A 21,500-nucleotide genomic window follows, 5' to 3' on the forward strand; every position below is an offset into this window, starting at 1 on the left:
GTCTTTAGCAAAGGCAGATTCCAAGTCCCTGTGACATTTCCTTAAGCAGAAGTCTGATGTGCCAAATGTTGGTGTGGAATCTGCACCGTGGGTTCGCGGGCACATCACGGGCAGGACCTGTTTTATATGCTTGAGCCAGTCTGCAGTTTAGAAATGTCCTTATGTTATTTAGGTGGATTAATGGGCTGACCTGAGCCAGTGCAGCGGGGCAGGCAGAGACCCCGGCAGGAACACAGCTGTGAACCCAGCTCACCCACAAAGCCAGGGTGCCCAGGGCATGTTCCTGGGGGGGAGGGTGCACGTGACCTCTGGGCCATAGGTTGAGGTCTGCGGGCCGCATGGACAGCCAGTCTTCAGGGGCTTGAGCAGGGACTGGTTGGATGCACTTTGTGCAAACAGAGCTGGGGCTTGTGAGGCCAGTGGTGGAGCCGACTGGGCTCCCTCCAGGAACCTGTCTCTCCCGCCATTTGCTCTGCTTCTTTGCCTTTTGAAGCCCGTGCCCCGCCAGCCAGGAGGCGAGGGCCTCGGGGCTTCTTTCTCCGTCTGTTTCTGTGGTGCTCTCCTGCCATCTGGATCCCGGCCCTCGCCTCTGGAGCTGCTACAACAGGGCCCCTGGCTGGGCTGCTTAGAACAGACTTTTATTCTCTGACAGTCCTGGAGGTCAAAACCTCAGGTCAAAGTGTCGGCAGGGCTCCTGGGAAGAGCCCTCCTGCCCTCTGGCTTCTGGAGCCACCTTGCGCAGTCCTGGCTTGAGCCCTCTCTGTCTCCGTAGTCCCTTGGCCTTTTTATGTTTTATTTTTTGGTGGTGAGGATGGAACCAGGGGTGCTCTACCACTGAGCTGTACCCCCGGCCCTTTTTAATTTTTATTTTGAGACAGGGTCTTCCTAGGTGGGCCTGGAACCTGCCCTCCTCTCTGAGCTGTTCTCTCCCATGACGTGGGCAGCTTCCTCCTGGATCCCTGAAGCCAGGTCTCGGGTTCCAGCCCTCCTGTGCCCCTTCCAGGTGGTGGCAGCACCCAGGCATGGCGGAGCTGTGCCGCACAGACTCCACACTGATGTCCCTGGACGAGGAGACGCTGTGGGAGCTGATGGAGAGCCACCGCTACAAGATCGTGCGCAGCATCTGCCCCAGCCGCCTCACCCCCTACCTGCGCCAGGCCAAGGTGCTGGGCCAGCTGGACGAGGAGGAGGTCCTGCACAGCTCCCGCTTCACCAACAGCGCCATGAGAGTGGGTGAGCCCCGAGGGTGCGCCGCCAACTGGGCCCCAGCACCCCCAGCCCCTGGACTCCAGCTGGGCTCTTCCTGCCCAGCCAGAACCACACACCTGGCCCCTAGCCATAAAGCCCCTCCAGCAGGGCCAACAGCAGGGCCGGGAGCACAGGCTACACAACACCAGCGGGACGGGAGTTGCAGACTTTGGGAACATTGTTAATCCCCTAGGGCCACCCGACCCTGAACACGATGATTTAAAACACAGCAATGGGGCTGGGTGCAGTGGTGCACACCCATAAACCCAGCAACTCTGGAGGCTGAGGCAGGAGGATCCCGAGTTCAAGACCAGCCTGGACAACTTGGTGAGATCCAGGCTCAAAATAGATCATAAAAAGGACTTGGGGTTTAGTTCAGAGCCATCCCCAGTACCAAAGACTTGGGGTTTAGCTCAGAGCCTTCCCCAGTACCAAAGACTTGGGGTGTAGCTCAGAGCCATCCCCAGTACCAAAACAAAACAACGACAACGACACTGACCAGCAACGGGGTGGAGGGTAGCTCAGTGGCAGAGCACAGGCCTGAGGTGAGCGAGGCCCTAGGTCCGACCCCAGCACAGCAGCACCCACAGACGCACACTGGATGATGTGTCTGCTCACGGCAGAGGTCCGACATCAGTGCCGCAGGTCCCACTCCCACTGGAGGCTCCAGGGAAGGACCCTGCCCGCCTCTTCCATCTTGTGTGACTCCAGGTGGCCCTTGGCTCGTGGCCCCATCACTCCAGGCTCTGCCTCCCCCTTCACAGGGGTCTTTCCTCTGTGTCTTGTCTCCTTGGGTCTCTTATGAGAAACTTGTCCCTGGATTTGGGACTTACCTGCTCTCGAGGGATGGTCTTACCCCAAGATCTCTGACTTAGTTACCTTTGCAGACCGTGTGCCCAAAGGAATTCACACACAAAGATTTCAGGTGGACATCTTGGGAGCCCACGACAGATGTCTTTGGAACCCACGCCTGTGGTCCGACAGGCTGTGTTCACTCGTCCCACTGGACATGCTGATGGCTTTACCATAGAAGATGGTTAGGAGAACTAACGAGTTGCCATTGAGGAGACACTCTCTGCCTCGCCATAAGATCAGGCGATAAGTGGTAGCTATGAAGACCACGGTGTGTGTGCCTCTTGGTTTATAGGTGAATCCAAGCTATGAATGGAGTTGAGAAATATGAGATTTGGGTCTGGGCTTGGGGGCCCCCAAGGCTCTCTGGGGCCCCCCTTGGTATCTATGGGCACAACCCCAGGTGTGTCTGTGCGTGACCTCGCCTGCAGGCCTCACCCTGGGCAGAGCTCTGGAGTCGCTGTAGCAGCGAGTTGATAACCGTGGACTTTGCCTTGTGAAGCTGAGCGGGGTCAAGTCATCACCAGGTCCTGCTCCATGAGCCTCCAGCAGAGAGGGCTCCTCTATCCAGGACCTCCACCTCCTCACTGCCCCTCACTGCCCCTCACTGTCAAGGACACTCCCGCTCAGCCCTCCCTGCAGGAAGCCAGTCCTCCCGCCCTGAGCCCTGGTAGCTAAGTGATGCTCTCTCCCCAAGGGCACCTGCTGGACTTGCTGAAGACCCGCGGGAAGAATGGCGCCATCGCCTTCCTGGAGAGCTTGAAGTTCCACAACCCCGATGTCTACACCCTGGTCACGGGGCTGCAGCCCGACGTGGAGGCCAGCAACTTCAGCGGTGAGAGCAGGGCCTGTGTCTGGACGGTGGGCACCCCCCACGCTGCTGTGACAGGACGTCCCCCAACTTCCTCTTGATGGAGGCCATGGTCTGTGTCCCTGCACCCCTACTCCATGCACTGGATAGGCAGGAAAAGGACCCTGGACCTTGGGCCCTACAAGGTCCATCCTCACTCACCCAGCACTCTAAGAGCCCTGGGAGAACCTGCATCCCAGAGGGGAGAGGCACAGGCCGGCCTCTCTTGGAGGCCAGTGAGACAGCACCGTCCTGGGTCCCAGATCTCAGACGGGCTGAGGGGCCCTTTCAGAGGCAGAGGGAGCAGAACCTGTGGCACCCTGGCACACTGTCTAGGTGAAGGGGGGGCCTGCTTTTATTTAACGCACCCTGCTGTTCATTTAACCACGATATCAAGTGCATGGAGGCCTGGAAGATTTTACCACACACAGGTTAGGGCCGGGGCCTGCATGGGGGTCAGGATGCAGAGACTGGAGGCCGGAGACGAGGGGCGGGCGAGGTGGCAGCGCCTCACCTCTGCCCTCCACCCCGCAGGTCTCATGGAGACGTCCAAGCTGACCGAGTGTCTGGCGGGGGCCATCGGCAGCCTGCAGGAGGAGCTGGCCCAGGAGAAGGCCCAGAGGGAGGCCGTGCTGCGGCAGTGCCAGAGGTTGCAGGAGCGCCTGGGCCTGGCCGAGGCCCGTGCCGAGGGCCTGTGCCAACTGGAGGCCGACCACAGCCGCATGAAGAGGGAGCTCAGCACCCACTTCCACGAGGTGCTGAAGCTGAAGGACGAGATGCTGAGCCTCTCGCTACACTACAGCAACGCGCTGCAGGAGAAGGAGCTGGCCACCTCGCGGGCCCGCAGCCTGCAGGAGGAGGTAGCAGGGACAGCCTTCGCTGCGGGTGGTGGGCCCAGCCTGACTCTGCTGCTGCCCACCCTGGGGCCTTTACCCGTCAGTCTGCCTGCCTGGAGACCTCTTCCTTGTGCACACCTCCCTGCCCAGACCCTGGACTGAGGCCCCCCGGGAAGTCGATCCCAGCTCTCCCAGGGGGCTCCTGAGGGGCTGTGCTGAGCCCGCACGGCTACGAGCCTGCCCTGCCCTGTAATTCCCCGTGGCCTGCATGGCCTGGTGTGAGCTGCCCACCACAGCATCTGGAGGCAGGTCTGGCTATGCTGGGCTCCAGATTAGAAGACCCACCTTGACCACTGCCCCAGGAGTGCGGTGACATCTCTGTCACCTGCCTTTGTCCTCCATTGGCTCTGGGTTAGGGCAGCGCCTTCAGCTCATTTTCTCTTGGGAGACTGTCCTCTTATTGATTCATACGTGCTCTTTCAATATTGAGGATTATCCTGTGATCTTGGCCTTTATTTTCACTTCAGTGCTAGAATTCGTACCTAAGCATGTGAAGCATGTGAAGCATGTGAAGCATGTGAAGCACGTGCTCTACCAGGGAGCTACACCAAGCCCCCAGGTGTTTGTTTTAAGTTTTGAATTTTAACTTTTTATTTAGAAATAACTTCAACTTTATTCTTTCTTTTTTTTTTTTTTTTGAGAGAGAGAGAGAATTTTTAATATTTATTTTTTAGTTCTCGGCGGACACAACATCTTTGCTGGTATGTGGTGCTGAGGATCGAACCCGGGCCGCACGCATGCCAGGCGAGCGCGCTACCGCTTGAGCCACATCCCCAGCCCCAACTTTATTCTTAAAAAAACCCACAGTTAAAATAGTACAGAGAATACCCCATGCCCTTATGTTCATAAGGGCCCTCTGTACACACACACTGTGGCCTTTATATATATGTATTTAGTTGTAGATGGGCCAAATATCTTTATTTGTTTATTTTCACATGGTGCTGGGGACCGAACCCAGGGCCTCAGGCATGTGAGGCAAGTGCTCTACCACTGAGCTATATCCCCAGCCCATACCCGTGGCCCTCTATTCCCAAACATTGAAAAGTGGATTTCCTAAGAACAGGGTGTTTTCTTGTGTAACCACACAGCTCTCTTTTCTGTTAATTTGCATCGATGTGGTCTTTCATCCCCTGTGGTCTGACCCTCACTTACCCACATGGAGTCCCCTGGGGCACTTCTCTCCAGCCAGGGGCAGGCGGTGGCTCTGCTTGTCCTGCCTCGCAGCCTCTTCAGTCTGGAACCTCCCACGGCCCTTCTGGGCCTGGGGGACGCGATGAGTTTGAAGATCACTGATACTTTCATGGCAGAGTTGGGGTCTGTCTCCTGTTTCCCAGAGAGGGTCCGAGGTGCTGTACCTTTGCTGGGTCCACTGGGTACCGCCTGGAGGCATGCTGCTGGCCGCCCGTCAGGGGCTGCTGCCGTTGACCATCTGGTCAGGTGCCACCTGCTTCCTGCTTGACAGAATCGCCATTTCTTCCTCACCCCTGCAACTAATAGGCCATCTGGGGAGGCTCTTGGGGACCAGCAAGTGTCCCCTACTCGCCAGCCTGTCCCAGCCTTGGCCGTGGTGGTGGCCTGGGCAACCGCTGGCCTTGGCTCCTGACGGGAGGTGCCTCCCCTCCCCCAACTCGGGCACCCGCTGTGGGCGCAGACTGGGTCCCTCTTCCCGGGGTCTTGGCTGGGGGGCGCCCTGCTCCATGCCCTGGGGTGGCCCTTCACTTTCCGAGCTCCGGCTGCCTTTCTGGCGGGGACCCCTGCGTGTGAACAGCGTCCTGGATGAGGAGCTGGAGAAGCCCCCAGGCCCCGTCCTGGCTGGAAGCTGCTCACCTGGCGTCCTCGCCCTCCTCCCTGGACAGCTGTACCTGGCGAAGCAGGAGCTGCAGCGGGTGCAGATGGTGTCGTCCTGTGAGCGGGAATTTCGAGAGAGGTCCCTGAAGATGGCCGATGACCTGGAGGAGGGCAGTGAGGAGCTGGCCCGCCTGAGGGCGGAGAATGAGAAACTGCGCTTGCTGACCTTCAGCCTGGTAGGTCCGTTCCCTCCACAGGTCAGCTGCTCCCCTGGGCACTAGCTGGGGGTGTCCACATGTGTGTGCGTGCTGGGGGTGGACCCAGGCCTGGCACACACTGGACGAGGGCTGTGCCCCAGCCACACAGCCCTCCGCCACCGCCACCTTCTCTCCGCTTCCCTCCTCTTCCCACAAAAGAGGGGTTAACTCTGAGTCTCGGGGAAAGGAACCGGGCTCAGTGGCACACCTCTGAAATCACAGCAGCTTAGGAGGCAGGCAGGAGGATCACGGGTTCAAAGCCAGCCTCAGCAACTTAGCAAGATCCTACACAACCCAGTGAGACCCTGACTCTAAATAAAAATCAAAAAAGGGCTGGGGATGTGGCTCCCTGGTCAAGTGCCCTCAGTTCAATCCCTGGTAGCAAAAAAAGGCAGATATTTAGTGAGAAATGCCCTTTATAAACACCACTGGCCACCTGGCACACCATCATGCAGCCTGGCATGTGCATGGTTCTGGGCTCCCTTCTGGGAGGTGCTGAGTCCACCCTTTGGCTCATCCCTCCTTCAAGCTCAGTGTGTGAAGGAGAAGGTCAAGGGACTTAAAGAAGTTGTCCTTCAGACGTCCCCAGCTTCCCTTACCCTCTGACTCCTTGACCACGCAGCATTAGAACTGAAACGTCTTTTCCCAAATGTGACTGGGGCCTTCCCGCGGCTTCTTCCTGCCTGGTGGTCAGTAGTGGGGTGACCCCCCCCCACAACCCTGGCCTTGAGGGCACCTGCGCCGGGGGGCCTTTTCTCCAGCCGGGGGCCCCTGGGGAGCTCAGGCCTCTCTGTCCACCAGGCAGAGAAGGACATTCTGGAGCAGAACCTGGACGAGGCCCTGGAGAGCAAGCAGGAGCTGGTGGACCGCATCCACTCGCTGCGGGAGCGGGCGGCGGCCGCAGAGAGGCAGCGGAAGGAGGTGGGCAGCAGCAGCCCCCCTGGGACCCGGTGACCCCATGTCTGCAGGCTGCATCCGTGGGAAGATGGGCTCCTTGTCCTTGCTGAGCTGCTGGGTTTGCTTACCCAGTTTGATGGCACATTCTATCCGATGCTTGGTCAGAGCCAGGTCAAGCCCAGGCTACGGCCAGGCAGAGTCACTGAAGTCCAGGGTGATTTCTAGGGTTTGGGGAGGCCAGAGTGACAGCCAGGGATTTAATGGAGGGGAGAACAGGGAGAAAGGAGCCGTGGGAGGGGATGAGGCAGGGTGGGGGAAATTGTGACATCAAGCTAAACACCACCTGCGTGCAGTGCTTGCTGTGCCTGAGCTCAGGAGGCTCCTGTCACACCCCTAACCCCGCCCTGCGGAAACCAGCAGGAGTCCACTCTCCCTCCTCTGGAACCACCTGCCCCCTAGCTCCCCGCCCCTCCCCCACCCAGGCCCTCAGAGCCACTGACCTCCAGGGCCCTGTCCCCTCTGTCCAGTACTGGGAGGAGAAAGAGCAGACCCTGCTCCAGTTCCGGAAGACACAGATGGACTGTGAGCTGTACAGGGAGAAGATGAACACGCTGCAGGGCCAGGTGGCCGAGCTGCAGAAGGAGCGTGACCAGGTACCCGGGAGCCGGGCCAGGGCCAGGAGGACACACACGCCACCCTCACTCCTCGCTGGTCCAGCTCGGGAGCCCGTGCCACCTCTGCTGCCTCACACTTGTGTCTGGGTGAGGCTGAGGGCTGCTGGTTGGGGGACACTCTCGGGCTCTGCCTGTCCTCGATGGAGGCTGGTTCCAGACTTCCAGGTCCCTTTCCTTGGTCTACACGAGGTTTCTTAACTCCCCCACCTGCACTACACACCCTGCCTTCGTTCCCGGCCCAAGACATTAAGAAAGTCCACCCCAGATGGTGGCTTTTATTAAAACCACATGTGCATACTCGGAGTGAAGGGGACGGTGTTCGAGTCTCCTCGCCGGGAGAGTTCCCGGGAAATGCCCGCCAGCAGTAGTGCTTTCTCTGGCCCAGCCTCCTGACGGTCCTGTCCTGGCCCACAGGCATACTCTGCAAGGGACAGAGCCCAGCTGGCGATTTCTCAGAGCCTGACGGAGAAGGACTCCCTCCGCAGAAGAGTGTTCGAGCTGACCGCTGAGGTCTGCGAGCTGCGCACCCAGCTCTGCAAGCTAAGGGCAGAGCCCACAGCAGGGGTGAGTGCTCTGTGGCCAGCACCAGGCTCAGGGCTGTTTCAAGGAGGCGGCAGGAAGGGGGCTGGAGAGGAGGAGCTGAGCCCAGGCTGGGCCACAGCAGCCCTGGCAGGCAGGCTGTCCAACTGTCCCCCTGCCTGCTGGCCGGTTCCCACACAAGGTGGGGCTTTGACGTCTTGACGAAGCACACGGGCACGCCCAGCCTCTGCCACACCTCCTTTTCTGAAAATACCAGCCTGTTTCAGATGGGGAGGGTTAGCAGAGGTCCAGGGCCTGGTGGAGAGCGGCTCCATGGGCAGCCGTGCATAGATGACGCTTTCCAAAATGTCAGAGTCGTGTCCAAGAGCGAGTAGCATGGGAGCTCTGGTCCCAGAGATCAGAGCCCTCTGGTCCTGGACCACAGGCAGCGCTGCCCAGGCACCCTGAGTCTGGGGACTCAGGAGAGGTGAGTGGGGGGGCAGTGGCTCTTCCTCCTCACCCCAACAGCGTTAGACACACAGACACGTAAAGGGACAGCCACCAAGAGGCAAACCATGCTCCTTGTGGGTGTGGAGCTCGGTCCCTTCAGCGCTCTCTTCTTTCTTTTTCTCCTCTGCTCTTGTTTTTCGTGGCGTTGAGGACAGAACCCAGGCCCTGGGCTCGCTAGGCGGAGTGCTCTGTCACTGAGCTGTCCCCCAGGCGCCCTGTTTTCTATGTAGAATACAATTGTGTTAAGTATCTATATAGCGCGTCTTTACTCACGCCTTCTCTGAGACGCCACCTCTCCAGTGCTGCTGGTCTCCTTGGTGGCTGGCTCCTGTGCACTGGGGTCCCCTGCTCCGAGGACAGGAGTTGTTCTTCCTGGAAGCCTATGAAAAGACACTGCGGGGCAGTGACCCACTGGAAAGCCCCGGGCACCCCAGGTAGCTTTCCTGAATTAAGGACCCCTCTGGCCCCCAGCAGGAAGCGGAGGCCCTGGAGGCCCGGGAGGCCCGGGAGGCCAGGGAGCCCTGCCCGAGGGGGAAGCAGCGGCTGGTGCGGATGCATGCGGTGTGCCCAGGGGTGGACAGCAGCTGCAGCCTCCTCAGCTCCACCGAGGTAAGCAGCTCTCCTGCCGCCCAGCGCCTCTGCCACGCACAGCCCCGCCACCCTCCATCTGGACCACGGGCATCTCCACCCCCTTGTCCCGGTGGGGAGAGGTCAATACCACTGGGAGAGTCCAGTCACTGAGAACCAATTCCCTGGCAGCTCTTGAGGCCAGAAATCTAGAATCAAAGGGTGTCAGCAGGGCCACACTCCGACAGCTCTCCACGCTCCGGGTGGCTCCTGGCCTCCTCAGCTGGTGACCACATCACTCCAGGCTCTGCCTTCATCTTCCTGCAATGAGCCCTGTGATGCCTCTGGGCCCAAGTCTCCTCCTTTGAGAACATGTGTCAGTCAGCTTTCTAAGGCCGACACAAAATGACTGAGGTCATCCACTTAGTGGAAGGAGGTTTATTTTGGCACGGTTCTAGAGGTTTGGCTGTGGCTGCTTGGCTCTGTTGTGGCTGTGGCGCGAGGCAGCAGGACCCTGTGATGGAGCAGAGCCCTTATGTCACTGTGGCAGGAAGCAGAGAGGGAGAGGGGCGGGTCCCAGCACCCCCTCTGAGGGCCGCCCCCAACAACCTAACTTCCTCCCTCAGGCCCCACTTCCTGGAGGCTCCACGTCTCCGGCAGCAGCACAGGCTGGACCAGGCCCCTGGGCACACTCCAGGCAGGGAGGCCCAGGCTGGGGGAGTCAGGGCCCCTCTGGTCCATTCTGACTCCATCGGGCTCCATTTCACACAAAGATCCTAGTCCCAAAGGCACATCTCAGGTCACCAGTGGACGTGAACTTGGGGGTGCACTCTGTTGGGCACAGAGGGCTCCCGGGTGGTCTGACCCACTCCAGTCTCTGGAACCTTGAGTCCCCGCACCTGCTCACATCCTCTGGCAAAGCCAAGAGGTGGTCTCACCATAGAGGGCATGTGGGTCCAGCATGCCCAGGGTGAGGCAGAGCCACCCCTGCTAAGGGCTCCATGAGCTGGGAGAGAGGACCGGAGGCAGGCTAGCTCACTGGGCCACTGCCCCAGCTGGCCTTGGTGTCTCCTTCCTGCATGACAGCCTCCCCACACTGTCCTGCATCCCACAGGGCAACCTGCTCAGGCCCACCTGCTGGCCAACCTTTTGGACAGTTGTGGAGAGCCAGGTGACCTCCCCAGAACCCTGACACACAGAGCAGGGGCCACTCCACATTCCACGAGGACTCCACGGCCAGATCCATCCAGACCCCACGCTGGGCAGGCGCGGCTTCCGCCCTGTGCCCTCACTGCCCCAGGTGTAGCACATTCCTCCTGGCCTCCGTGGTAGGGACTGGGAAGCAAAGGGGCCTCAGCAGCTCCGAACTGGCTCCCTCCCTCCTGCACCTATGATGTCCCAGGAACCCACTCGTGGCTTCCTCTGGGCCTCTCCAGGGCCTGAGCTGCAATGTGCCACAGCCCCAGGCCTGCCCACCTGGCTCCTCTGTCACTTCCTCCAGGAAGGCACCAGGGCTTTCCCACCCATGTTGCCCACACCCTGCTGTGGCACACCCCACTCCCTGGTGTGCATTTGCCCATGGATCCCCTACCCCAGGAAGAACACCTGTCTTCAGGGGTACGTTGACACTAGCACAGGGCTCGGCACACAGTAGGTGCTCAGGGAATTCTCAGAAAGTAAATTCAGAGCAACTCTATACTCCTGGGGTCCTCGTCAGACCCTGCTCTGAAAGCAGCCTCCCTCCAGGAGGCCCAGCTCCTCCCTCACCAGCAGGAACTGCGCCTCTCCGGGCCTTGGTGGCTTTCTGCACCAGATGGAACAGGATGCCCACCCGGCAGGATCCTGAGGGCCCAGCGGTACTAAACACAAAACAGCTGCAGAGATCCTGGTTCCGTGGCCGGGACCTTGATGTGCTCTCCCTTCCCTCCCGCGCCCCCTCTCGGTGATGCCACCCTCCACCGCCCTCCTCCAGTCCCAGCTCTGGTGGGACCTGAGCGCCACGTCCAGCCGGGAACCCATGGACAGCTTCCGCTCCAGCAGCCCTGTGCCTCCCAGCCAGCAGTCCCTGTATAAGCGGGTGACAGAGGACTTCCGGGAAGACCCCGAGTCTTTAAGGTAGAGTGGGATGCAACCGTGAGGTCCAGCTCACGGGGGACACTGAGCTAGCCCCTGGACCATCTGGGCATGGACACAGCTGCTTGGGAAGGGACTGGAGCCTCCAGGCCCCTGCAGTAGCGGGCAACATGACCTGAGCAGCTCTTTGTGCTTCACAGAAGCTTCCCGGGAATCCTGGAGGGAGACCTAGGAGCCCCTCCGGGGGCCAAGGGGGACGACACAGACCTGGACTATGAGATCCTGGACAGGGCGGGTGAGTGTGATCACCCCCAGACCGCTGCAGTGTCCAGTGTCCTCCCGGGCTGCTGGCCAAGCTGCAGGGCCACACATGAGACTGCCTGAGGACTGGCAGGTAGGGGTGAGCTTGACCTCAGCTCACCCCTTGTCCAGACTGACCGCCTGGCCACTCAGGCCAAAGCCCAGCTGCTCTCTGCTCAGTGGGGTCTCTGTCTCTGTGCCTCACATAGAGTCCGGGGGAGTTATTCATAGCCATGTCCAGCTGAGCTTGTGTCCCCCACTGCTCTGCTCTGGACAACGGGGCCTCCCAGGCTGTCAGGAGGCGACTAACAGGCTTAGGTGCCCAGCTGCTCCTGGCAGGGCACACCACAGGCTGTGGTCCGCCTGCTAGGAGCATCCCCCCTCTTGGGTGTTGGTCTCTGATTCTCCTGGGGCTTATTCCTCATGTCTGTGAGTGGACTGCTCCCTTCTCCCTCCCAGGTGCGTGAGCCCCTTGAGAATACTGGCTCCCGGCACAGTAGGTGCTTAGCTCCCATCTGCAGATCACCCTGTAGCCACCAGGGGGCGCAAGTGCCCCGCACTGTTCTGCACAGGTGGCCTTGTGGGTCTGTGGGTGCCAGTGACCAGAAACCTTAACCTTGCAGGCTCAGACATGTTTTTATTTGTACCAGTGGCAAACTTAGACGGCCCACCCAAGGCAAGCAGCTGGCTGTGAGATCATGACCTGGAAGTGCTTGGTCCTCTTTGCTTCTGTCGGGCAGGGTTCTGCCTGATGCCTCAGATTTAAACACTGTAGTGGCATTGACCCCCCATACATCCAGAGTACAGATGATTGATTTAATTGGGATTTTAAGCACAATCACAAATGGATGTTTGCCTTGAGCTGAGCACAGGTTCCTACAGCAGACAGCCGTGAGGATTCCGCTGGTTCTCGCCGCCCATTTGCAGGGTGAGAAGCACAGGCTCAAAGCTCCAGGGCACCTGCCTCCAGCTCATGGGGCTGCAAAGTGAATGGCTAGAGCCTGGGAGCCAGGGGAGCATCTAGTCCTTGACCTGCCGCGGTCTGCTGGCCACTGGCCAGCCCAAGATGCAGCTGTGCAGAAATGCCCTGTGGAGAGGCAGGCCCAGCCAAAGTCGGGCTGGATTGGGTTTCTAAGTGAAATCAGAAATCCAGGTTCTGGGAGAAACATCCCCAGGTCCAGAGATGTCGGCCACTCAGGCAGGTCTCCCGAGACCCACAGCTCTCGTGCTCCCTCTGGTTTTAGGAAAGGTGAGATCAGGTGCTAAGCACAGAGGACGAGGAGGAGGAAAAGACCTTCCAGTGTCAGCAAAGGGAGGGACCAGGAGGGGGTGCCCAACCAGTGGGGTCGGGGTGGGGGTGGGGTGCCGGGGCTGCACAGGGTCAGTGGGGTCAGCAGTGGGGGACCCTGAATTGTGACCGCGAAGCTCCCACTTTCCTCCCAGACCTCCCCCAGCCTGAGGGCAGCCCGAAGCTGTCCTCCAGGAGCCTGGACAGCCCTGAAAGGTGAGCTGTGCCTGGGGAACCAGAGCTGGGGGCTGAGAGAGCCCAGCGTGACCACCACGTCCTCTCACCACGGGAGGGCACAGCCTTTCCAAGGAGACAGGCTCACTGAGGGTGGAGGAGGAGAATTCCAGATGCCGGGGCGGGGCGTGGGGGTGCGATGCGGAAACAGCTTTGGCTGCCCTGTGCTGGGCAGCACCTGAGCTCGGCTTCTGCCCACTGCAGCAGCGCCCCTGTGCGGAGGAGGCCAGCCCTCAAGATCCTGAGCCAGGTGACGGTGCTGGCCTTCCAGGGACGGGCCCTGCTGGAGCAGATCCGTGTCATTGGCGGAAACCTCACGGGCATCTTCATTCACCGGGTCACTCCAGGCTCAGCGGCAGATGGGATGGCCTTGCGCCCGGGCACCCAGATCATGACGGTGAGAGTGGGCGAGGCCCCACGCCCGCCAGCCTCCTCGCAGTCACAGCGGGGAGGGTGTGATGCGAGTGGATTCGAAGCCCCACTAGGCTGGCGTGAGGTGTGCCCTCATTTCTAGGGGAGGCTGGGGAGGATGGAGGCCAAGCTTCTCGGAGCCTGGCCTCTGGGAAACTGGAGCTCAGAAGCTGGGACTTTCCAGGACAGGTGAGAAGGCTACTGGGGTGGTTCTGAACAGGGTCTTTAATTTCCCCCTTCAGTGCTGGGCATTGAACCCAGGGCCTTGGGCGCTGGCAAGCCCTCCACCGCTGAGCTGTGCCCCAGCCCTGACCAGGGACTCTTTTTTTGGTGGGGGTGGGGGGTACTGGGATTAAACCCCTGGTGCTTAACCACTGAGCCACATCCCAACCCTCTTTTATATTTTAGAGACAAGACCTCACTAAGTTGCTGAGGCTTGTGATCCTCAGCAATTTTTTTTATTGTAAAATGTGCAAACCAGAAGAGAACATAAATGTACTGATAGAGTACATAGGGCAGGGAGGGTGACTGTGACGTGAACTCAGAAGCAGAATTATTAAACTTCAAGTATTAAAAAAATACCAAGAAACATGCAAAGCAGGCTTCCCCCTTGCCCAAGGCTCACCGTGGGCCAGGAGGAGACAGGGGCTGGTGAGGGCCCAGAGAAGGGCCAGGCAGGGTGGGCCGGTGCCCTGGCAGAAGTGTCTTTTGAGCCTCTTGCCACAGGCCACCCACAATGAAGCTGTCTTTAGCTTGGACAGTCACCTGTCTCCTAGCAGAAGGCCATTAGGTATCCCTCACTCCACCCCTGGCAGAAGGCCCCCGTGACATCTCTGCAGTCCCAGGAGTCCCAGCCACCAGCTGGGTGGTAAAGTAGCAGAGTCCCTCTGTGGTACTGGAGACAGTCCTGGTGTCCTTTGGGCCAGCTCAGTCCTAATGGCCTAAGACATGGCTTAATTTTTATCTCATAGCAAAAATGCACATTCTCCTAAACTCCACCCAAGAGCAAAGTGGAGGCCCTGTTGGGGGTATTCACAGGTGGGGAAGGCGGTGTGGGGGGGTGCCCTCCCACTGAGAGGTCAGCACCAGGATGCTGCTCCACACCCACAGCCCCCGGGAGAGAGTGGGCCAGCCCTCCCCTAGTGAGGAGTCTCAAGCCTGACAAGACCACGTCTGGAACACTCCGGAATGTTCTAGAACAGAAGTCTATTTTCAAGAGAGGAAACTGCGTCGTATCACAAAGATATGTGGTCTTTAGGGGTGAGGGGCCGGGGTTGGGTTGGTGGGTGGCCCCCAGGGCCCAGGAATGTGCTGGGTGCAGTCCACACAACTTCCAGGCCCACCTCCCTGTGCTGCTGCACAGCCTGCCACGAGGCTCCAGTGCTGTGGCCGCGTCTGGGCAAGGTGCCTGGACAGTCGAGGAGGCCAGAGCGTCCCTCTGCAGGGGTGCACCATGCCTGCCCCAAGCCCCTGCTCAGCTTCACTCAGAATGTGACTGCAGAGTCCTGGTCCAAGGTGCTGACCCCGGCACTGCCCCTCAGGTGGATCACGAGGCCACAGAGCCCTCATTCAAGGCCACCCTGGAGAACACAACCCTGGAGCAGGCCCTGGGGCTCCTCCGGAGGGTGGACGGCTTCTGCTGCCTGTCTGTGAAGGTCAACACTGAGGGTAGGGGTGCTGCCCCTCACTCCTGCTCAGCCACCCAGCCCCGTCCCCATCCTTGGCCCATAGCTGGGCCACAGCTCGGCACCCAGACTCCCCAGGGCTGCCCAGTCAGCTGTGTCCTGAGTCCCCAGCCCCTAAGCTGGAAGCCCCCCTGCCGCAGTCTGGCTGGGCACAAATCACGAGCCACTGAAGCAAGAACAGACTTTATTTTTTTACTGCAAGAAAAAAACCTCACACACGCTCCTGGGGAATCCTCCCGAAAGCCACGAGGCTCCTGCAGGAACCCCCCGCCGGAAATATCTCCCCGGGAAATCCCTCCTCCTGCACTTTGCCAACCAATGGGAACTCCCGGGGAATCCCCATGAGAACTAAAAATAGCGCTAGAACTCAAAAATAGCGCTAGAACTCAAAAGTAGTGGCAGAGGCGGATATTAATGCCTTGCCTGTCAATCAATACTGTTGGCAAAATGCCAGGGGCCATACAGACTCGGCTGTGGCTCTCAGCACCCCCTGACCCTCTGACTTTACCAATTATCTTCCAAGATACCGGGGGAGGGCCCTTCTTTCTGTCCTACTTTCACATTCTAGAACCTTCCTTGGAACCTGAGCTTATCAGTCCCTCATGTCCCCTTTGATCAGGTTATAAGAAGCTGGTCCAGGACCTGGAGGCCAAAGTGGTGACCTCAGGAGATTCCTTCTACATCCGGGTCAACCTGGCCATGCAGGTGAAGGGGCCAGGGGAGCTGCAGGTGCACTGCAATGAGGTCCTGCACATCACAGACACCGTGTTCCAGGGCCACGGCCGCTGGTGCGCCCACCGTGTGAACCCCTACACCATGAGGGACGCAGAGCACGGGGCCATCCCCAACTACCCACGGTGAGGACCGTCAAGCCCACTCATCCCGGAGAGGCCCGGGGGATGTTGTCCTCCGCCCTGCTGCAGAGCCCCTCTCAGGAGTCGGGGGAAGGGATGGACACTCCACAGAAGGGGCTGTGGCCCAGATCACTGCTGGGGTCTCCTGCTGATAGGGGCTCTACCCTGGACAAGGAGGGACCTCAGGTCTTCCAGAGCTCTAGCTCCAGCCCTGGCCCTATCACACTGGGGCTGGTCACCCTGGTGGGGCCTTCACCCTAGTGACGCCTCATCCCCAGTTGTGAGAGTCAAAAGTGTCCCCACACCTTGCCAAATGTCCCCTGGTTTGCCCAAGACCCAAAGCCCTACATCCAGGGCCGCCCTTCAGTCCTGGGAAAACTGGGCAGAGCTGCTCACCCTGCCCCATGAGCACGTCCTAGAATGACCTGTGGGGACCTGGGAGGCTCAGGTGCACAGAGGTGTTCCAGTCCAGCACCTCTCGCCCGTCCACTGTGAGTGCCCCAGCAGGCCCTGGGAGAGGCTGCTGTTGGCATGTCTGACTCGAGCTCTCAGTGACATGGGCTGCCCACAGTGCCCGAGGCAAGGTTCCCGAGCAGGTCCTTGGGCCTGGCCACTCGTTAGAGTACGCGGGCTCTCCCTCAGAACACCTGAGTGAGCATCTGGGGAGGGGGCTAGGCCCTGGGGTCTTTTTTAAGCCCTGGGGACTGTGAACGTTGCCAGGGTTGAGCACTCCTGCTAGAAGCCCAGCGGGCAGGGACACCTCTCCTGCCTGGTGCTCCTGGACGCGAGAGCAGCCATGGCAGCTGGGCAGGGGCCTCTCCTTGTCCCTCCAGGGCTCAGCAGCAGCTCATCACCCTTATCCAGGACGTGACCCAACAACGGACGGTTGCATGCAAAGTGAGGTCCTGGGTGGGCTGCGAGGGTGTGGGTGTGGGCCAGGGGTCCCGTGGGCAGGTGTGAGCTGATCTGAGCAGGGCAGCGCCTGTCCCCATGGCCCTCCCGACCTCTGCAGGGGTCTGCATGCCTCTCCCTGCGCGCAGGCCCTGGAACACTCTGTGCAAACCCGGTGGGTCCTGCTCTCACACGTAGCTGCTCCGTGCCTCACCTGCCTGGCCCCGTCTGCCTGCTGTTCTTCCTGTTCCTTCCTCTGCACACAGCATGGGGCGGGTTGCTGAGTACCCATCTGTCACCAAGCGGCAGCTAGGATGGTCCTGTCCCAGAGCCGGCAGTGCTTAGGTGTGGGGACGCTGCTCTTCCCTCTGCTTTAGGCTGACTGCCTGGGGACCCTCCCCTGCCTCCTGCCCCTGTCCGCTGGGCACAGCCTGATGGGTAGAGACCACACTGGATCTGCTTGGGGGCAGGGTTGGGAGGCTGGGCCTCAGGCCCTGTGTGGTGGCGTCAGCAGCTCCTCCTCACCCCTCTTCCCTTCCCCGTCCCTCCTGTGGCAGTCTTCCGGGGGCACTCAGAAGCTGGTGCGCATCGTCAGCATGGACAGAGCCAAGGATGGTCCTCTGTGCTCATCCTTTGGTGAGGGCCAGGACCCCAGCAGGGCAGAAGGTGAGGCCCGGGGAGCTGCACTGTTGGCCTGGGGGGCTAGCTTCTTCAGGCCGAGGCCTCCTGCCCAGGCCAGGGTCTGTTTTTAAAAAACTGTATTTGATGTCTACATGCCCTTCTGGAGGCCACTAAGCTACATATCTGTGATGTCCTCCAAACTGTCACTCCCTCCTCCGTGACTTCTGTGACCTGCCCCAGGGAAATAGTGCAGATGCCACTGGCACAAGCCTATCCATGGCCGTCTTTCTGGAATAGTAAAAACTTGAAACCCACCAACATCATGCAAGCCAGTGGACCCTGGGGTGGTCACTTAGCCACCAGTGTGTGCACGAGGTCATGGTAGAGGCCAGACTGGCACAGACCCCGAGGCAGGTAAGACTGCTCACTGGAGACCATCAGAAGCCAAGTTAGAACAAGAAGAATCATTTTGGTTTATTTTCCCCCTGAAGTTTTCTTTCAGTGCACAGTACAAGGTGGCTATTGAGGACCAAGAGCAGCACAAGTATCTCAGGAGTAGAGGGAAGGGCCCACGGCAGGCTGGGGACCCAGAGCCCTGGGGGCAGGACTGGGGAAGGGGCCGGGCTCTCCCAGATCCTCCTCTGGAAGGAGAAAATCTGCTTCCTCTGTGACCTCTGGGGGTCAAACAGGATGTCAGGGTCATCAGCCCTGAGCCTGGAGAGCCCCCGCTGTTTACTACTGAGTCAGGGAAATGCTGGGAGGCCTGGGGTGGGGTGGAAGGTGTGATCAGTGGTGCTGGACTGAGTCCTGTTATTGTAGGTGCTGGGGCAGCAGCGGGGCTCCGGGGGGCGGCCGCGGCCTGGCGCCCCTGCTCATCAGCCTTCTCCTCCACAGACTGCTCCAGTGTGTGCTTCTGGGCCGAGAGCTGCTTTACCCTGGCGCCGTACACCCTGGTGCACCCCCACAGGCCCGCCCGGCCCCGGCCCGTGCTCCTGGTGCCCAGGGTGGTCGGGAAGATCCTGAGCAGGAAGCTCTGCCTCCTCCAGGGGTTTGGGAAGTGCCCAGCAGGTGCGCTCTCACCTGGCCCTGCCAGAAAGGCTCTGTCTGCTCCTGAGGCAGCAGGTGAAGGTCACGGTGTGGGTTTCCTCCGCAGGGCCAAGGCCTCTCGGGGCCCCAGCTCTGGGGACCTCTGGCATTCCCTGGCCTGTGTCTGCACGGCTCCCACCTCACTGTGTCCCTGGGTCTTCAGATGGCCTTCTCGTGTCAGGACACTAGTTATCAGGTTTAGGACCCTCCCATCCAGCAAGACCTCACCTGGCCTGCTCTGAAGACCCTATTTCCAAGTTAAGGTTCCATCTGAGGTTCTGTGTGGACATGAATGGGGGCACTGTTCCACCCCCACAGTCACTGTTGGCAAGCAGGCTTCTACCCACTGGGGTAGCACAGCTGGAGGGCCACCTGCCCCCAAGCCACTCGAGGCGGTCTCCCAGGGGAGCTGCCAATCCCGGGCAGCAGGAGAGGCTGTTGGCAGGTGCTGGGTTACACCCCGGTGTCTTTGCCACCTCTGGCTTTCCAAGGGGAAAGGAAGCAGGCGCGTTCTAGGAGGTTCCTTCATGAGCACGGACCGTGGCCAGGCTCCGAGGGGCAGCTGGAGATGCCGAGCCCCACCACTTCTTCAGAAACGGCTGCCTGGGCACACCTGGGGCAGGCCCGTGGGAGGGGCAGAGCCCCAGTAGGTGGCCCAAAGGGGTAGTGGTGGGTTGTGTGGGAGGGGTGGGGGCCAGCCAGGAGGGGCAGCTCTGGGGGGAGCCGCCAATCCCCAGGCAGTGGGCAGATGTGGAAAGGCACAAGGCCTGAGCCACTGCACGCGGGACGGGTGAGGCCCGGGGAGTCAGTGAAAAGACCTGGGGGCTTGACCTTTGATGCCCATCTCAAAAACAGAATGGGAGGTGGCTAGAGCCCAGAGAGGGTCTTCGGGGCCGCTGGGCCAGTGGAGGTGCTGGCAAAGCTTCAGCAGGGAGGAAGGGCACCTGGCAGCCCCAGATCAGGGGTGCCAAGGTGGGGGGGGCGGTCAGGAGGAGGGGGTGCAGTTCTGAGCCAGGGCCTGGCAGACAAGGATAGCCACTCAGGAGCAGGGCCCGGAGGGCTCCAGGTTTGCTCCCAGCGGGGTCTCAGCTGCACACCAGGACTCGCGTGGCCAGGCCATGTCCACTGTGGGGGCGTTAGAGGGTGTTGGGCAGCACCCCAGCCTCATCCTACTGGATGTCATAGCAGAGCCCTGTTCTAGCTATAGCCCCTGAAAATGTCCCCTGAGGGTAAAGTGCCCCTGGATGAACAACAGTGATCTAAGGAGCTGAGGGAACGTTCAGCCGTAAGAAGTTGGACATCCATCTGCTCGCCCATCCCTTCCGCCCATCCCTTCTCTTCTCCCATCCGCGTCCCTACCCTGGTGGTGTCCCTGCAGTGTCCAGGTCTTTCAGGGTGGGAGTGTCCAGCACAGACTCCTCCTGGTGGGAAGTGACCACTCTAGAGCTTCTCGGGCTGGCTATGGGGACCCATGGGGATGGGTATTCAGGTGGGTCCCCTGAGGATCCCTGTGCAGCCAGGTGTGACGGCCCTGCCCGATGTCATCTCTAGAGTACTTGAGCCAGGAGGAATATGACACCTGGAGCCAGAGAGGGGACATCATCCAAGAAGGACAGGAATCTCCTGGCCGCTGCTGGGTGACACGCCAAGCTATAGAGTCCCTCATGGAAGAGGTAGGGGTGGGCCTGGGGCTGCTCCAGGGACCGCAGCTCCCTCCTGGGCTGGGAGGATTTGGGGACAACTTCTGGGGCCCTGGACGCCCCAGCTGGATGCTCCGTGGGAGGGACCCAGATCCATGGGACCTTGGCAAGCTGACTCCTTGATCCTCAGCTCCCTTGACTCAGGAGACATTTAGCAAATGCATGAATAGAATGGAGATGCCGATGCTCCGGTGCTTGAGGCTCAAGCGAGGAAGACGGTCCCTGGGAGGAGCTATGAGTACGAGGCTCTGCACCTCATAGCCCCTCCAAGGCCCGAGACCCAGGATCTTGACTCATTTCCTCCTTCTCTCTCCCCCTAAGAACACTCACGCCCTCCTTGATGTCCGGCTGGACAGCGTCCGTAGCCTGCATCAGATGGACATCTTCCCCATCATCGTCCATGTCTCCATCAATGAGAAGAATGCAAAGAAACTCAAGTAGGTGCCACCGGGGCTGGCAGTGGGGTTGGACGGGCACCGAGCTTCAGAATGCACAGGTGGCCAGCTTCAGGGCCCGCTGAGGGGCTTCCAAAGCTCACGCTGCTCTGGCCCTGGAAACACCATACCCCCCAACTTCAGGACAAAGGTCTACCTGCCCTCTCCAGGTGAGAACCTGCCACCTGGCCTAGCTCGACTGCCCCCACTGGTGGAAATCACTTGGGGGCCTAGTCCTAGCTTTTTTTTGGTGGGGGTACCAGGGATTGAACTCAGGGGCTCTTCACCGCTGAGCCACACCCCCAGCCCTTTTAATATTTCATTTAGAGACAGAGTCTAAGTTGTTTAGGGCCTCCAAGTTGCTGAGGCTGGCCTTGAACTAGTGATCCTCCCGCCTCAGCCTCCCAAGGCACTGGGAAAACGGACGTGTGCCACTGTGCCCGGCTCAGTCCTAGCTTCTTTATGAGGTCCCCTCAAGGTGGGCCACTGTCTGCATCCAGGGGTGTCTGGGCAGGTGCTGTGCCTCTGGTTCTCTCCTGGGCAGCCAGGTGACCCTGCTCTGCCCTGAAGCCCCACGGTCTCTGCCACCCAGGAAAGGCCTGCAGCGGCTGGGCACCTCGGAGGAGCAGCTCCTGGAGGCGGCCAGGCAGGAGGAGGCCGACCTGGACAAAGTGCCCTGCCTGTACAGCAGCCTGGCCCCTGATGCCTGGAGTGACGTGGACGTCCTGCTGGGCTGCGTCCGCCTGGCCATCGCAGATGAGCAGAAGAAGGTGGTGTGGACGGAGGAGAGCCCCTAGTGACGCGGAGGCATCCTTCCCTGGGCTGTGAGGATGCCCATGTCACTGCCCTCCTGTCCTTTGCCAGA

At 60.2% G+C, this 21,500-nt stretch overlaps 1 protein-coding gene across 1 annotated transcript; it reads left to right on the forward strand.

Annotated features, from left to right (window-relative positions):
• The first annotated feature begins 1,022 nt into the window (after window positions 1-1,022).
• Window positions 1,023-21,432, forward strand: Card14 (caspase recruitment domain family member 14). Its single transcript, XM_026408441.2, has 20 exons — window positions 1,023-1,233; window positions 2,798-2,935; window positions 3,485-3,810; window positions 5,703-5,874; window positions 6,697-6,812; window positions 7,316-7,441; window positions 7,877-8,026; window positions 8,984-9,100; window positions 11,031-11,173; window positions 11,335-11,426; window positions 12,875-12,935; window positions 13,158-13,350; window positions 14,906-15,032; window positions 15,669-15,906; window positions 16,737-16,800; window positions 17,352-17,460; window positions 18,310-18,483; window positions 20,053-20,174; window positions 20,523-20,638; window positions 21,228-21,432. Exons 1-20 carry the CDS (start codon window positions 1,023-1,025, stop codon window positions 21,430-21,432), a joined length of 3,000 nt encoding a protein of 999 aa, XP_026264226.2.
• Window positions 21,433-21,500: the final 68 nt, after the last annotated feature.

The sequence above is a fragment of the Urocitellus parryii genome, chromosome 7, assembly GCF_045843805.1.
Source record: "Urocitellus parryii isolate mUroPar1 chromosome 7, mUroPar1.hap1, whole genome shotgun sequence".
Lineage (NCBI taxonomy): Eukaryota > Metazoa > Chordata > Mammalia > Rodentia > Sciuridae > Urocitellus > Urocitellus parryii.

Excerpts from the sequence above, each read along its gene's own strand:
- Card14 (XM_026408441.2), top strand. The coding sequence starts at position 1,023 with ATGGCGGAGCTGTGCCGCACAGACTCCACACTGATGTCCCTGGACGAG. Across the intron at positions 11,427-12,874 it reads TGAGATCCTGGACAGGGCGG|ACCTCCCCCAGCCTGAGGGC; the intron begins GTGAGTGTGATC and ends CTTTCCTCCCAG. Across the intron at positions 15,033-15,668 it reads TGTGAAGGTCAACACTGAGG|GTTATAAGAAGCTGGTCCAG; the intron begins GTAGGGGTGCTG and ends CCCTTTGATCAG.